Source organism: Chiroxiphia lanceolata, chromosome 12 (assembly GCF_009829145.1).
Source record: "Chiroxiphia lanceolata isolate bChiLan1 chromosome 12, bChiLan1.pri, whole genome shotgun sequence".
NCBI classification, from domain to species: domain Eukaryota; kingdom Metazoa; phylum Chordata; class Aves; order Passeriformes; family Pipridae; genus Chiroxiphia; species Chiroxiphia lanceolata.
In genome coordinates, this window is record NC_045648.1 from 16,252,990 (window position 1) to 16,265,776 (window position 12,787).

The window sequence follows — 12,787 nt, forward strand, 5'->3', positions numbered from 1 at the left end:
ACCACCCCAGTCCCCGCTTGGCCAACACCACTGTGGCTTTCAAGTTGGGCCATTTTCATGCATTTCACCCATTTACTGCATGGGCCGGGCTGGGAGAGGGGTTGTGGATGCTCAAGGAGGAAGAGGAGGAGGAGGAAGGCTCATCCTGTCCACCCTACAGGATGAGGTTGCAGCCCAGCTCCCTCCCCAGGCAGACGCTGTCCCCAAGGTGGCCCTGCCACTGGCTCGTGTCCCATCCCGCAGTCTCTGCTGCCACCTAGTGCAATAACACCCCTGTCCCCTGTGCCGGGAGCATCCCCAGCCCTGAGAGGACCACTCGAGGACAGGGCTGTCCCCACGTCACCCATGTCCTGAAGGGGCTCTGGGACAGCACAGATTTTGGGATACCTCGTTTTGTGGCTCACAGCCCATCCCCACTGTGAGGACACTGCTGGCAGAGAGCCACGTGCTAGAAAATCCTGGGTTTATTTTCATTTCATTTAAAAGCCGTTCGGAGCCCAGAGCGAGCAGCAAACTCTCCCCCAGGGCACAGGGATTTGGCCCCATCAGCACTTGTAGTTCCCAAAAAACAGTAAAGAAAACCCAAGGGAATCACACAGGTATCACCTGCTGCCCCAGCGTGCTCCTGGGGGGAGGCTGTGGGACAAATCCTGTGGGACAAATCCTGCGGCACTCGGCTCCACGTGGTGACAAGGTTGACATGAACCAGGGCACAGATCCGGGACGTTCACCGGTGCCAGCCACGGGCTCCTTTCCAGACATCTTAATGAGGCGAGCGAGACTAACGAAGCCTTGGTCTGGCCCCAGTGTCAGGGGTGGTCACCCAGTCTGGGGGACCCTAAAGTGCTTTGCAGGGGACACACAACCCCCCCCCATGCTGAGATGGCCCAGTGTTTCACAAAAGAAAGGCTGGGGGGCCCTGGACTGGACCCTCACCCTTGGGTGTGGGATAGATGATGCCCCACAGGGCTGGTGGCCCCTTTCTCCCATCCCCACAGATCCCCGTATCTGGGGCCATTTCTCTGGGCACATTCCCAGGGGTACTGAGACAGGGACAAAGAGGTGGGTTCACCCAGGGCAGCAACAGCAACCCATCCACATTTTTGGGGATTCCCGGTGAGCCTAAGGTCGTCTTTCAACTAGAAAAAACCCAAGCCTGGAATAAAAACTGGCGTCCATTTTAGCAGCAAGTCCTAAGGGGAGGTCCAAGCGCTCGGCAGCCCCGAGCCATCGTTCAGTGCTACAGCACAGCAGCGTCCCAGGGAGAAAACGGGTTTCCAGTGGGATGGGGAGTTGGCACGGTGGCCAGGAGCTGGCTGGGAAGTCCCACCGGGAGCAAGTGCCCATAGGAAAAGAGAAAATACTTGGTCCCATTTTACCGGCCGAGGGAAAGCCGGGCCACGTGTAACAGTCACGGCTGGGAGGTCTCAGCACCGGGATCCACAGGCAGGGTGTCACCGTTGGAGTCCGTCCTCAGCCAGCGCCAGGGTAACAGTCACCTGCCAGCAGGGAGTGGGGTGAGATGGGGGAGTGACTGCAGAGGCTCCATAACCCATCCTGGTGCTTCCCTGATGTCCCTAACCCAAGGAGATCCCACTCCTGTTCATCCCTTGCTAATGCCCTTGGTCTCATTAGCCCCAGAGCACAGCCCAGCTCCAATGAGATGTCCTGATGCTCCTACGACTGGAGAGCCCCAAACCCATGAGGAAACTTCTTCCCAAGATTCAAAGTCTCAGGGACAGCAGAGCTTCCCACAGTCACTCAGACCAGCAGTTGATGGGATCATCTCTGGTGTGGGGATGGCACTGTGGGGTCTGTCAGGCATGGGATAATGGACAAAGCATCCCAGGGACCTGTCGTGGAGCTCAGCCACTGCTCCACATCCCTTGTGTCCTCCATACAGCGTGACCCACCCGCCCCAAAGTGTCCCCAGGGATCCCTCACCTCCTGTGCCCACGGGAGAGGTAGTCCCGGTTCAGGGAGCAGAGCTGCTGCTCCAGACGGAAGATGCGGAACGCCAGGTACGAGGAGGACACGACCAGGAGGCAGATGCTGGGAGCAGAGGAACAAGCCAAGCGCTCAGCCGAGACCGACATTCCCGGTGTACCCCCGGCCCCCCCGCGCCACCCTCAGCACTTACAGCACAATGAAGATCTTCAGGAGCTGGTAGTCGGAAGGTCTCAGCTCCGCCACACAGCTCTGCTCCACCTCCAGCTCCTCCTCGGTGTTTATTGCACTTTCTGAAAGGCAAACCCACAATCAGCGGCACAGCAACACTCAGCAGACGCTCTTGCTCTCCAGCAACCAGGAAACATCAAACATTTCTCCCTCATGGGCTCAGACCCCACAGCCAGGAGACCCCATCCCATCCCCAGGACCCCATCACTGACTCCCAGCCTCAGCCCTGCTCCTCTGCAAGGCAGAATTCCCCTCCAGGAGGGCAGAGGATGGATGAACACATATTTACAGAGGTTTACGCCCAGCACCATGTATAGAACAGGGTACAAACCCGTGTGCCCAGGTCAGATGCTCCCCTCACCTGAAACCAGGGGCTCCTCGGAGGTGAAGGAGCTCTCCTTGGCACTCAGGCTGCTGACAGAGGTCCGGTGGATGCACTGGTAGTTGGCATCTGGCAGTGACAGTGACAGCGAGGTGGGTGACACCTTCCTCCACTTGCCCTCGGGGACGATCACCTCCTGTGGGAACAGCCCCGCTGAGCCATGAGCTGCCAGAGGGTTCTCCCATGGCAGTGCCAAGGATTCAGACTCAAACTTTATGGCAACTCCAGTGAGCACCAGCACATCCAAACCATTGTCCTAAGTGGGAGCTGGTTCTCCGTAATGGTTCCATGGGGATGCGGGTTCCTACTGCCATAGAGGGACCTGCCCATGCACCCCACACCTGCCCCAAATACCAACTGCAGCCTCCTCCACCCTTGAAACTCAGGGCGGTCACCCAGCATTCTCCATTTCTCCACCTGGGATTGCCCCAGAAGGGCAGAACGTGCCCCAGAAAAGCACCAAATCATGTGCAGAGGCAGCCAGCACAAAGAGGGGGTGCCACACCAAAGAGTCCCTAGTGCTGGAGCTGCTGAAGGACTACATCCCTCCAAAGCACCAGGACATGCTGCAAGCCTGGATCACTCCCAATTCAGCCCTTGAAATGAATCTTTAACCCCTGGGATGCCACCAGACCAACAAAGCATTGGGGTCATCCCACCTGTCACCTCCTGCACTGAGCTAAGGGCCACCAGACCCGAGTTCACCCTGCTCCAAAGGTGCAGGATGCAGCCACTGTGCTCGCTGGATCACACCATGGTTTGGCTACAAGCCATCCCACAGGTTTCTGGACAACTCAACCACATTCCCAGCCTGTCATCCACGTTCATGGCCGTGAACAGCATCGGCTGGCAGGAGCAGAGCTGCAGCATTTTCCACATCACTCTGAAGTTTTTCTGTCTATAAAGGGATCCCTGAGACCAACAGGCCAAGGCATCAGCTGTGCTCAGCCAGGTCCTCTTGACCCGTCTGTTCCTGCCAAGTGTGGGGATGAGGATCCCAGAGGATGAGCTCCAAAGGTGACAGGCGCGTCCTGGTGCGGCCTTTGATGGCACCGAGGGGGGAGAACCAACTCTGACCATGTGAGCGGCCGTTCAAACCGAGGGGGCCTGGAGGTACTTCCCACCCACAGCACGAGTTCAGGAAGGTCTGTCCCTCTCCCAGAGCTGCCCTCACCCTCACCAGTGACACAGCATCCGGCTCCTCCGACAGCTCCTTCAGACTCAAACTCTTCTTACTCGAAACCTGGAAGGGAGAGACAAACGGGTGTTATGGTGCTGCCTCCCCCTGCTTCAACCTGAGCCACAAAATGGAATTTTGGCTTTTCTGCTGAGTCTATGAAGAGCAGCTGCTTAAAACTTGCGATCACAGGGATTTTGGGGTTGAAAAAGAGCACCCAGCAGAGGACAGGGCATTGCTGCTTCCCATCACTGAACACCCAGCAGGGCTATGGTTGAGCTGGGGGCTCCTGCACTGGCCTCAGCTCACAGCCCAGGGAATAAACCATCAGGGGAAAAAAAAGAGGGAATATCTGGGCAGAGCCCAGCACATTCCAAAAAATAAATCCCCCAGTTTGGCAACAGGGCTGAGTCACCCAAATCACTGCCCCAGCATAGCTGGCAGACACCCTCCTGGGCGGGGCAGGGCTCTGGCACCGCTTCCCACGTGTTTCAAAGGCAGGGAGAAGAAGCCCCCACAGTCCCCCTCTCCAGCTTGAAGGCTGATGGGTGCCTTTTCCCCCTTGATTTAAATTTTTTTTTACTTTGTACCATTTCTCCTCCCCTTAAAACTTTAGATCTGGGAAAAAGGCAGCGATATGTGGAGTGGCAGAACAAGTATTACTACCAGATTATAAATAATTCATACACACGCCCTGGGAGAGAGCAGAAACTCCGGGCTCTGCCTCATCTGTGACCCAGAAAAGGCCCACGGGAACAGGATGTGCCCAGGGCATGGATCCTACCCCTCTTCCCATCCCTTGATGCGGAGCGAGGACACTTGGAACTGGGAGGGCTTTGGGAGCATTCCAAAGCCTTGGAGATGGGTGGTGAAGAGCTTTGCTCAGCCCAAGGGGGAGCACAGAGCCCCGGGGCCGTGCACGTGTGGAACGGCCGTTGGATGCGGAACGGGGAGTACCTGCAGGTGCGTGCAGACTCTCCTCAGCACATCGTACACACTGTCACGGGAGATGAGGGACACGAAGATGTACTGCAAGAGAAAGAGAGAAGCTGTTGGGAGAGATTCCCCCCATCCTGAGTCCGGTTCTCCACAGGCAGGGACAGGCAGAGACGTCCTGCCCTTGAATCTCCCCTTTTTCGGGAGCTGTGTTTCCCCGCAGGCGTTTCCCTGCGGAGCCTCCCTGCTGTTATTTTTGCAGCCTGCTAAAACCTGGACCAGATTTTTTTGGGGCCAGTTTCACTCAGCTGCTGTTCCTACCGGCCTTCCCATGCTCAGCCCAGAGGGACATGGCAGGAAACGGGGCTGTGACCTATAGAAAACATCCCCACGGATGGGGGGAACACAGGGCCAGACTCTGCCCAATGCAGAACCCAAATGATGTGCAGGGCAGCCACACAAGGCTTTGAATGCCCTGTGCCACCCTCTACCAAAATCCATCAGGAATAATCCCCTCCCAAAATCCCACAAGAGTAACCCCCTCCCTGGCAGGGGATGGGTGACGCACAGGGCTGGCAGCAACACCCAGGCAGGCAAGGACTCGGACCCACTACGTCAGCTCACTGCAGCCAACGACATCCAACAGGATTTAAAAGCTGGAAATTCAGCCCTGTATCCAAATTTTCCACCGGCTTCGGCTAAATGCCAGTCCAAGCCCTTTCACTGCTTGTGTTTAAGGAGTTTAAAGGTTTTACGTGAGCCTGGCAGGGATTTGTCAGGCTCCGCCGAGTTTCACTTGGGCTTTGCTTCGTCCAGAAACAAAGTGGAATTCAGGAACAAAAGCAAAGTGAAATTCAGGAACAAGAGGGTGTTTGCCCTGGCTGGCAGCCAGCACGGAGAGCAGCGCTCGCTTCCCAACCGGGGATGGGAATCTCTTCGTTCCCTGCTCCCAAATCACACCCAGCTTAGAGCAGGGCATCATCCAGTGCTGGCAGTGTTGGTGTTACCTTCCTGCTGGCAGTGGTGGTGATGGCCAAGCCGTTGGGCAGCAGCCGAGCCGTCTTGTGCTTCTTTATCAGCTGCACGGAGACCACTGGGATCACAACCTGCAGGGCAAGAGGACACGGGATGGGCACGGCACAAGCATCACCCAGTCTCCCTAAGACCCACCATGAGAGTCCCCCCTGCAAGCCCTGGGAGGGTGAAAAGTAAGGCAGGATGTAATTTTTGGCAGGATAACTTCGCTAAAACCCTGAGCCTCCATCACATATTTGTTTAAAGCATTGGGTATAAATAATTCAGTCCTCCAGCCCAGTTTTAAAGGAAGTCGTCTCCCCCCAAGATCCCCGTCAGCCACAAGACTAATGGGGAAACATCAGATGGTAAGTCAAGAAGAAAAGCCAAGAGACATTCAAATCTCTCCCCCCTGAAACCTTTGATCTTCCCTCAAACGCTGTTGAAGGCTGGTGGGAGGTTTTGCATCAGAGAATTCTAAACCAAACCAATATTTGGTTTCCCCAGGCTGACGCTGCAGGTGATCGGAGGGGGGGCACAGCCACAGTCCCCTTCCCATTAGAGGCTTCTGACAGGGATTTTGGTGGTATTTGGGTGGTATATGAGCCCCATGGGATGGGGTGAGTTGGTCCCCACGTTACCTTGATGTCCTTCCCAAAAAGGTTTGCATAGAAGCAGAGCCAGTTGGGGGAGATGTAAAGCCTTCCCTGGATGAGGATGTCTCTCTGGAGTGCACAGGAGCAAACTGCAAGGCAGAGAGAGGGCCATGGCAGAGCATGTGCCAGATCCTGCCGCTTCCACCCCTGTCTCTCACCCTGCCACCTACCTTTCAGCACGCTCTCCTCCGTCGGGATGTCCTTGAACAGCTTGTGGTACTGGGAGTTGTACTTGCTAGCGGCCTGAAAACAGAGCAGAGCAAAGTTATCCGGTGACCTTGCTGATAAGGAGACCCAAAAATCACCCTCCTGCACAAGAACCTCCCCCTGCCCGTACCCGGGACCGGCGCAGGGGGGTCCCACCCGTCTGGGGACAGGGGGCCCAGTGGGTTAGAGGAAGGTCAGATGACCCAGCCCCTGGCGAACGCTGTGCCATCCTCCCAGATAAACATTTCCCGGAATATCTAAGGAGGCTGCTGAGCCTCTGCGAGGAGCTGCTTTGCTGCCGGGCTCATCCGCAGGCAGTTTATTTTGCCCAGGGGTTTCTCTCCTGCTCCTCCTCTCCCCTGATCCGGGACGCGGTGACAACACTTGCTTTGCGCCCATCGCGACGCGCCATCCAGCTATTTATATTCCCGGCACCGCTTCAAAGCCTGCCGGCACCGCGGCGGGAGGCTCGGCACGGCGGCCCTCAGACACTTCTGTGGGGAAGGCAAAGCTCCAAAGCACTTCAACGCTTCCCATAAATCCGCTCGACCGGTCCCGTGCGGCAGATTTGTGCCCCCTGCCCTCAGGGTGCTCCCCAGGGACGCGGCGAATTCCAAGGGACGAGCTGCTTTGCCAGGATGTGGGGAAGTCTGGCACAGCAAGGCTGGTTTGTGGGCAGCAGCGCAGGCAGAGCCCTCCTGCCTGCGGGACAAGGTCACCTTCGCTCCGTGCACCTTGTCACCGGATGAGCCGGGCCCTAAGAGGATCAAGGCTCAGCATCACCTGGAGTTGGCTCAGACACCTCCCGGAGAGATGCCGGCATGGTGGGGGTGCTGGTGGGAGCATTTCAGGGGGACACGAGGGGTATCACCTCCAACCACCACCAAGAAACACCCCCTGGCCCCAGCAGAGACCCACTGCTGACCCTGTCACTCTCCCAGGTGCCTCTGGATAACCAGAAAAATATTTTTCCCCTCCATTTTCTTCATGGGGAAAGGCAAAACATTGCTCCCCATTATTCCTTCCTCTTCCAGAGCATCTCTTGTCTGTAGATGGACCAAAAAAACCTCTGCTTTGGGTAAGATTTGAACAACCAAAAAGGTTTGAACGGACGGAAATTGAGCTGCTCCCAGTCAACGTTTCCACTTTTTCCTTTGCTCTGGATAGAAAATCATGAAGTGTTTGCAAGGCAGAGCACAGGCCACACAAAACCATCACCAGCTGCCCTGAAATTGCAGGCAGGAGCCTCTGTCCCACACGAGCAGCCGTCTCCAGCTCCTTGAGCTGAGACCCCGGGCAGGCTCCTCCAGGGACAACAGGCTACAACAAACCAGCCCAGTCGCTCCCAAAGCCAAAGACTCACCACTTCCCGGTGGCATTTCTTGATGTCCTCATCCTTGAGGGCTTCGCTCAGGCGGAGGCTGGAAGGAAAAATAATAATCACCAGGTAAGGAAGAGCCCCAGGTCTCCTGCCTGCTCCCTAAACACGTGTGAGGCAAGATGAGACAAGGAATCATGTAAAGGATTGAAGAGAGATCCCAGGAAGCCACATTTTGGGCGTCTCCGTGATGTGATGTGGCACTGGGTGTTGCTGAGGCTCAGTAACGGCTGCTGAGGGCTGATCTCTGATGGGAGACATGGAGGCACTGGGACAGGGTTGACTATCCCCAAAACACATCCCAACTCCAGGAAGGAGACCAGAGCTGCCCCAGCAGTGTCCCCAAAACACATCCCAGCTCCAGGGGGCAGACCAGAGCTGCCCCAGCAGCAGCCTGGGACAGGTTAGGAGCTGGAAATGGGCAGCTTTGGCTGGGTTATGGCTTCCTGAGGGAAAGCACACGCAGGAATTTGGGAATGTGCCTGGGCATGGCTTTGGCCATGCACGGGGACATCCAGCCACATCCATCCCATGGGCAGACGAAGGGACAAACCACGGAGCGAGGGAAATCCTCCCAACAACCTCAGCCGTGGGAACAGCATTCCCTTCCCCATATCCCTTTCCCTTCCCTGCTTTTATACCCTCAATATTTGAGAGGGAAAACAAAGAAGGGTCCCCCTGTGCCCCCCCGCTGGTGGACTGGATTCAGGGGCTCAGAGGCAGCGGGGATGCCACGGCACGGGGGAAAGGGAAAACACTCAACCACAGCCCCTGGGATGCTGCTCCTCACCTGCCATCGAGGGAATCCAAACTCTTCTGCTTGTGGGACACCTCCAGCTTCTCACGGCCGTGCCTGGGCTCGGGGCTCTTCAGGGGAGCTGCCTTCTCATGCATCGGCGTGGCACTGCAAGGAGACGCTGTCAGCCCCCGAGGGAAAGGGCAAGAGGGGCTTGGGGCTCTAAAATCTATTCCCTTCAATCCCAGCCCGCACAGAGACGTCGGAATCTGCTGCTCAAGGACAGCGAGAATATTTCTGCAATTTCTCAAGTCACGTGGGCACAAAAAAAAAGGCACTTTTTTGCCAGGAACTCCCTAGTGCTCGCAACCAAGCAGCCAAGGAGCTGCTGTTCCCTCAGATAACTCTGTCCAAAGCACAGCCTCTCCTCCTCAAGGGATGGAGGTTGAGCTGGGGACAATCACAGGTCTACGAAACTCCTCAGGGGGAGGGATTTCAGCCAGGGTCTGCTCCTCCTCGTCCGGAGGCAGAGCCCTTGCCAGGCACCAGCTCTCTCCTTTGAGTCGCTTCCCTCATGTTCCAGCAGGGTGTTTACCATCGGGAATGTTATCAGAGGCGATTATCAGCCACAGCAGGTAAAGTAAACACAGGCCCAGCGCCGCGGGGAGGTTATCACCTGGCAGGCCACCGAGGTGACGCTTCACCGGAGATTGCTGAGGCACCGGGAGCCAAAGCGATCCCAGGAGACCAGCGGCACGGCCGAGCCAGCAAACAGCCACAGGCCTATGGAGAGGAAATGATTCCAGGGAAAGCACTCAGCTCACCAGGCAGGGGGTGATGCCGGAGCAGGTGGGGCGCAGGCAGGGTGGCAGGATTAGTGCGGAGCTGGAGCATATCCCAGTGCCTGTGGGGATAATGCCATGGCACTGCGGCAGAGCCTGGGCAGAGAAGCCAACCCAAGCTTCCTACACTCCGAGAGTGGCTCTTTTCGCCACCTCTACGTCCCTAGACACACCCTGTTCCCGCTCCAAGGGGATCATGTGAAGGGAAACTCCTGGAAATAACCCCCCCAGGCTCGGGGAGAGCCAGGATGGGGTGCTGAACCCCGACAGCCGTGCCCAAATGGGCTGAGAGTTGAAGCCACATGAGCCCCCACAGCCTGGAGCCCTGCCCAAAACACTGTCTGGATGTGATGGAGCCAGGCTGAATCCCGGCTGGAGGTGTGGGGATGCTCCCACAACATGCAGCACATACATGGGGGTGCAGGAGAACCAAACACAAGTCCTGGTGCCATGTGGTTGGGAACAGGCTGGGAAACAGCTCCTGGATCCCCACAGCTGGCGCTGGCAAAGAGCCGCTGGCACAGCCCCAGAGTCCGAGCACCACTGGGACAGGATGAACATGCAGAGGTTAATTTAGGAGCTCAGGTCAAAGGATGTGTCTGGAAGGGAAGGGAGACCCTACTGACAAGAAGCACCAAAATGCTATCCTTTGGCATTGCACTAAAAGGCGTTTCCCCTGCCCAATTCCTCGGACACCCTCTGCCAGGTGATGCCACGCTGCCCTGAAGCCAAAACTCGTATCATGGAGGCACCAAAGCCTTCACCCGCCCTTCTCGTGTGCTGGAAAAATGGGCTCTGCCTCAATCTGGAGCATCCCTCTCCAGAGCTCAGCCTGCTCTGGCTTCCCTCACGTCATCCCTTAAATCCCCAAGCTCTTGCACTGCTTAATCCGGGTGAGCCGATTTATCCCTAAGCGGGGCTGACACCGAGGGGCACCACACAGGGATCAGGGAGAGGCAGCCCCTGCTCGAGGGGAGGGCATCAGAACCCCCCCAACATCACCAAACACACATAAATTCCCTAAAATGAGAAAAACCAGAGGCTGGAGAGAACTTGGAAGTGCTGCATGGTCCCCTCCCAGTTTTCTCTCCCCCTCATGGCCACTACCAGAAACAATTCCTGGGTCAGACAGTCCCGGACACAGCGCTGGCATTGGGATGCTCCAGGAAGGGTCTGGGCGCTGTAAGGAGCATCCTCAGCCCCAGAGGGAACATCACAACAGCTGCCTTGTCTCCCTTTTCCAGATCTCACTCCATCCTGGCTCCCAGATGCATCAGGGACACAGTTCTCGGGTTCAGGAACACAGGATAAGGTTGGGCTCCAGGCACAGGTGACACGGAGGTTTCCCTTCCAAGAGCCACTTCCAGTGCTGGTACAGTGAGGAAAACACTTTCTAGCAGCTCACACTGTCACCCTCTTAAAGGAATTTGTTCAGCAAGAAGCTGCTTATGCAGGAAAATCACCATCCCAAGTGTCCCAAACTACAAGTGGCATAAAAACAGTCAGAGTGCAGAGCTCTTCAGAGAAGGTAAAGCCGGTGGGTGCGGGAGTTCACGGGAAAAGGAAAACAATCCAGTGACCTGCTGCCTCCCTGCCCAGTACAGACACCCCCTCGCCGCCCACACCAGCTCCCCGAAACCCGCAGGCAAATCCCGGCGCTTCTCCCTCCCTCGGGATCGCCGTGCCCCTGCCCTTACGCAGCGCTGGGATCCAGCCTGGAAAAGGTCCGGCGCGAGCCCCTCCGTCGGCGGGCGATTTTCGCTGGATCCCTTCCCCGGGGCCGGGGAAGCGCGCGGGAGGGGCCGGGGAGAGCCGGGCGGGGATCCCGCCTCCCAAAAATCCGCAGGAGGCTCAGAGGCGGAGGGAGGCCCCGGCGGGCGGGCGGCCGCGGCCCGAGCGAGCCCGGGCGGGATCCAGAGAGCTGCCCTTGGTCCCGACGTCCAAGGTCATTTCAGTCCCGCGTGTCGGAGCTGGAGAGGAGCCACCCCGGGATGCTGGGGGGGAACGGCCGGAGCCGAGCGGCGCTGGCAGGAGAGAGGGACAGAGAGAGCGGGAGGTCAGGGTCGGAGGGAGCCCCGCGGGTGCCCCCGCGCGTGCCGGGTGTTCCCGCCCCGGGGCCAGGGGGTCACGGCCGGGGCTGAGCCCAGACCCCGGTCCGGGGTCATCGCAGCGCCCAGGGCGCGGGGCCTCACCGGGAGCGGCTGCGGGCGCCCCGCGGCACGGGGGGGAACAAGGGGGAGCACGGAGGGACCTCGGGCGGAGGCGGCCCCGGCCTGGCGGGGTGTGCGAGGCACGGAGGGACCGTGGGGGCTCGGACACCGCCGGGGCCGCGCCTGGGGCACCCGCGGGGCCGGTCCCGCCCCCACCCGCGCTGGGCGCCCCCTCAGGTGGAGCCGGCGGGTCCCGGGCGGGAAGCGCCCGGGCCGGTCCGAGCCCTCAGGGAAGGTGGGGGGGTGTCGGTGTTTCCGCGCTCCCCTCAGCGCGGCGCCGCCGGCCGGGACAGGCCGAGGGGCAGCACCGGCTCCGCGGCGGCGGCGGGAGAGAAGAGGCCCCGGTCCCGAAACCCCGGTCCTGATCCCCCCCTCACTCTCGGGTCCCCCCCCCCCACTCCCAGAGCCCCCCCTTCCCTCCCGCCCCCGCCGGTACCTGCGCGCGGCCCCGCGCGCCGCCGTCATGCCCCGCGCGCCCCGGCCTCCTCGCGCCGCCACGGCGCCGGCCCATTGGCCACACGACGCTTCTCCCCGCCCCTCCCATCCGCCCATTGGTGGTCTGCCGCTCGACCCCGCCCTCTCCACACGCCCATTGGCCGCTCTCCCCACAGGTCCGCCCCCTCCGCGCGCCGCCGCTGAGCACCGCCCCCTCACGCAGGCCACGCCCATCGGCGGGAGGGGGCGGGGCCAAGGTACTCACACGGGCCGCGGAACCGCCTCTTAAAGGGACCGCTGTGCTCCAGCGGCGACCGCGGCTGGCACAGCCCGGCTCCATGGCCGCCCCCGGTTCTCTCGTGCCCGAGGCCAGGACCCCGTAGGCCCCCCCCAACCCGCACAGACACCCCCCCACCCCCTTCGAGACTCGATCCCCCTCAATTCCCTTAGACCACTCCCTTGGGTTTCCTAACCCCTGCAGATGACCCCTCCCTTGTTACCCCCCAGCCCCCGCAGACCCCCTAAACCCTAACAGACTCCTCCCCTGGACCCCCCAACCCCTTCAGACCTCTCAGACCCTTGCACCAGAGCCCCCAACCCCTGTAGACCCCCCCCAAGGAGCAGATCAGCCCAGCA

At 59.2% G+C, this 12,787-nt stretch overlaps 1 protein-coding gene across 4 annotated transcripts; it reads right to left on the bottom strand.

Moving 5' to 3' along the window:
* Positions 1-446: 446 nt before the first annotated feature.
* On the bottom strand, positions 447-12,204 carry GRAMD2A (GRAM domain containing 2A). 4 transcript variants are annotated; one of them, XM_032700390.1, is made up of 13 exons: positions 12,153-12,204; positions 11,204-11,530; positions 8,719-8,832; positions 7,914-7,971; positions 6,514-6,586; positions 6,329-6,432; positions 5,681-5,779; positions 4,695-4,766; positions 3,735-3,803; positions 2,540-2,696; positions 2,141-2,240; positions 1,945-2,052; positions 447-1,499 (listed from the first exon to the last, which is right to left on the bottom strand). In XM_032700390.1, the coding sequence occupies exons 3-13, from the start codon at positions 8,820-8,822 to the stop codon at positions 1,496-1,498; spliced, it is 948 nt and encodes a 315-aa protein (XP_032556281.1). In that variant the 5' UTR covers positions 8,823-8,832; positions 11,204-11,530; positions 12,153-12,204; the 3' UTR covers positions 447-1,495. The 4 variants fall into 4 exon arrangements, with proteins under 4 accessions (XP_032556281.1, XP_032556282.1, XP_032556279.1 ...); XM_032700391.1 differs by lacking the exon at positions 12,153-12,204 and adding an exon at positions 11,699-11,794 and having other exon boundaries at positions 3,741-3,803; XM_032700388.1 differs by lacking the exon at positions 12,153-12,204 and adding an exon at positions 11,699-11,794.
* Between the last annotated feature and the right edge of the window lie 583 nt (positions 12,205-12,787).

Excerpts from the sequence above, each read along its gene's own strand:
- GRAMD2A (XM_032700390.1), bottom strand. The coding sequence starts at position 8,822 with ATGCATGAGAAGGCAGCTCCCCTGAAGAGCCCCGAGCCCAGGCACGGC. Across the intron at positions 6,433-6,513 it reads GGAGGAGAGCGTGCTGAAAG|TTTGCTCCTGTGCACTCCAG; the intron begins GTAGGTGGCAGG and ends TCTGCCTTGCAG. Across the intron at positions 2,697-3,734 it reads ATGCTGTGTCACTGGTGAGG|GAGGTGATCGTCCCCGAGGG; the intron begins GTGAGGGCAGCT and ends CTGTTCCCACAG.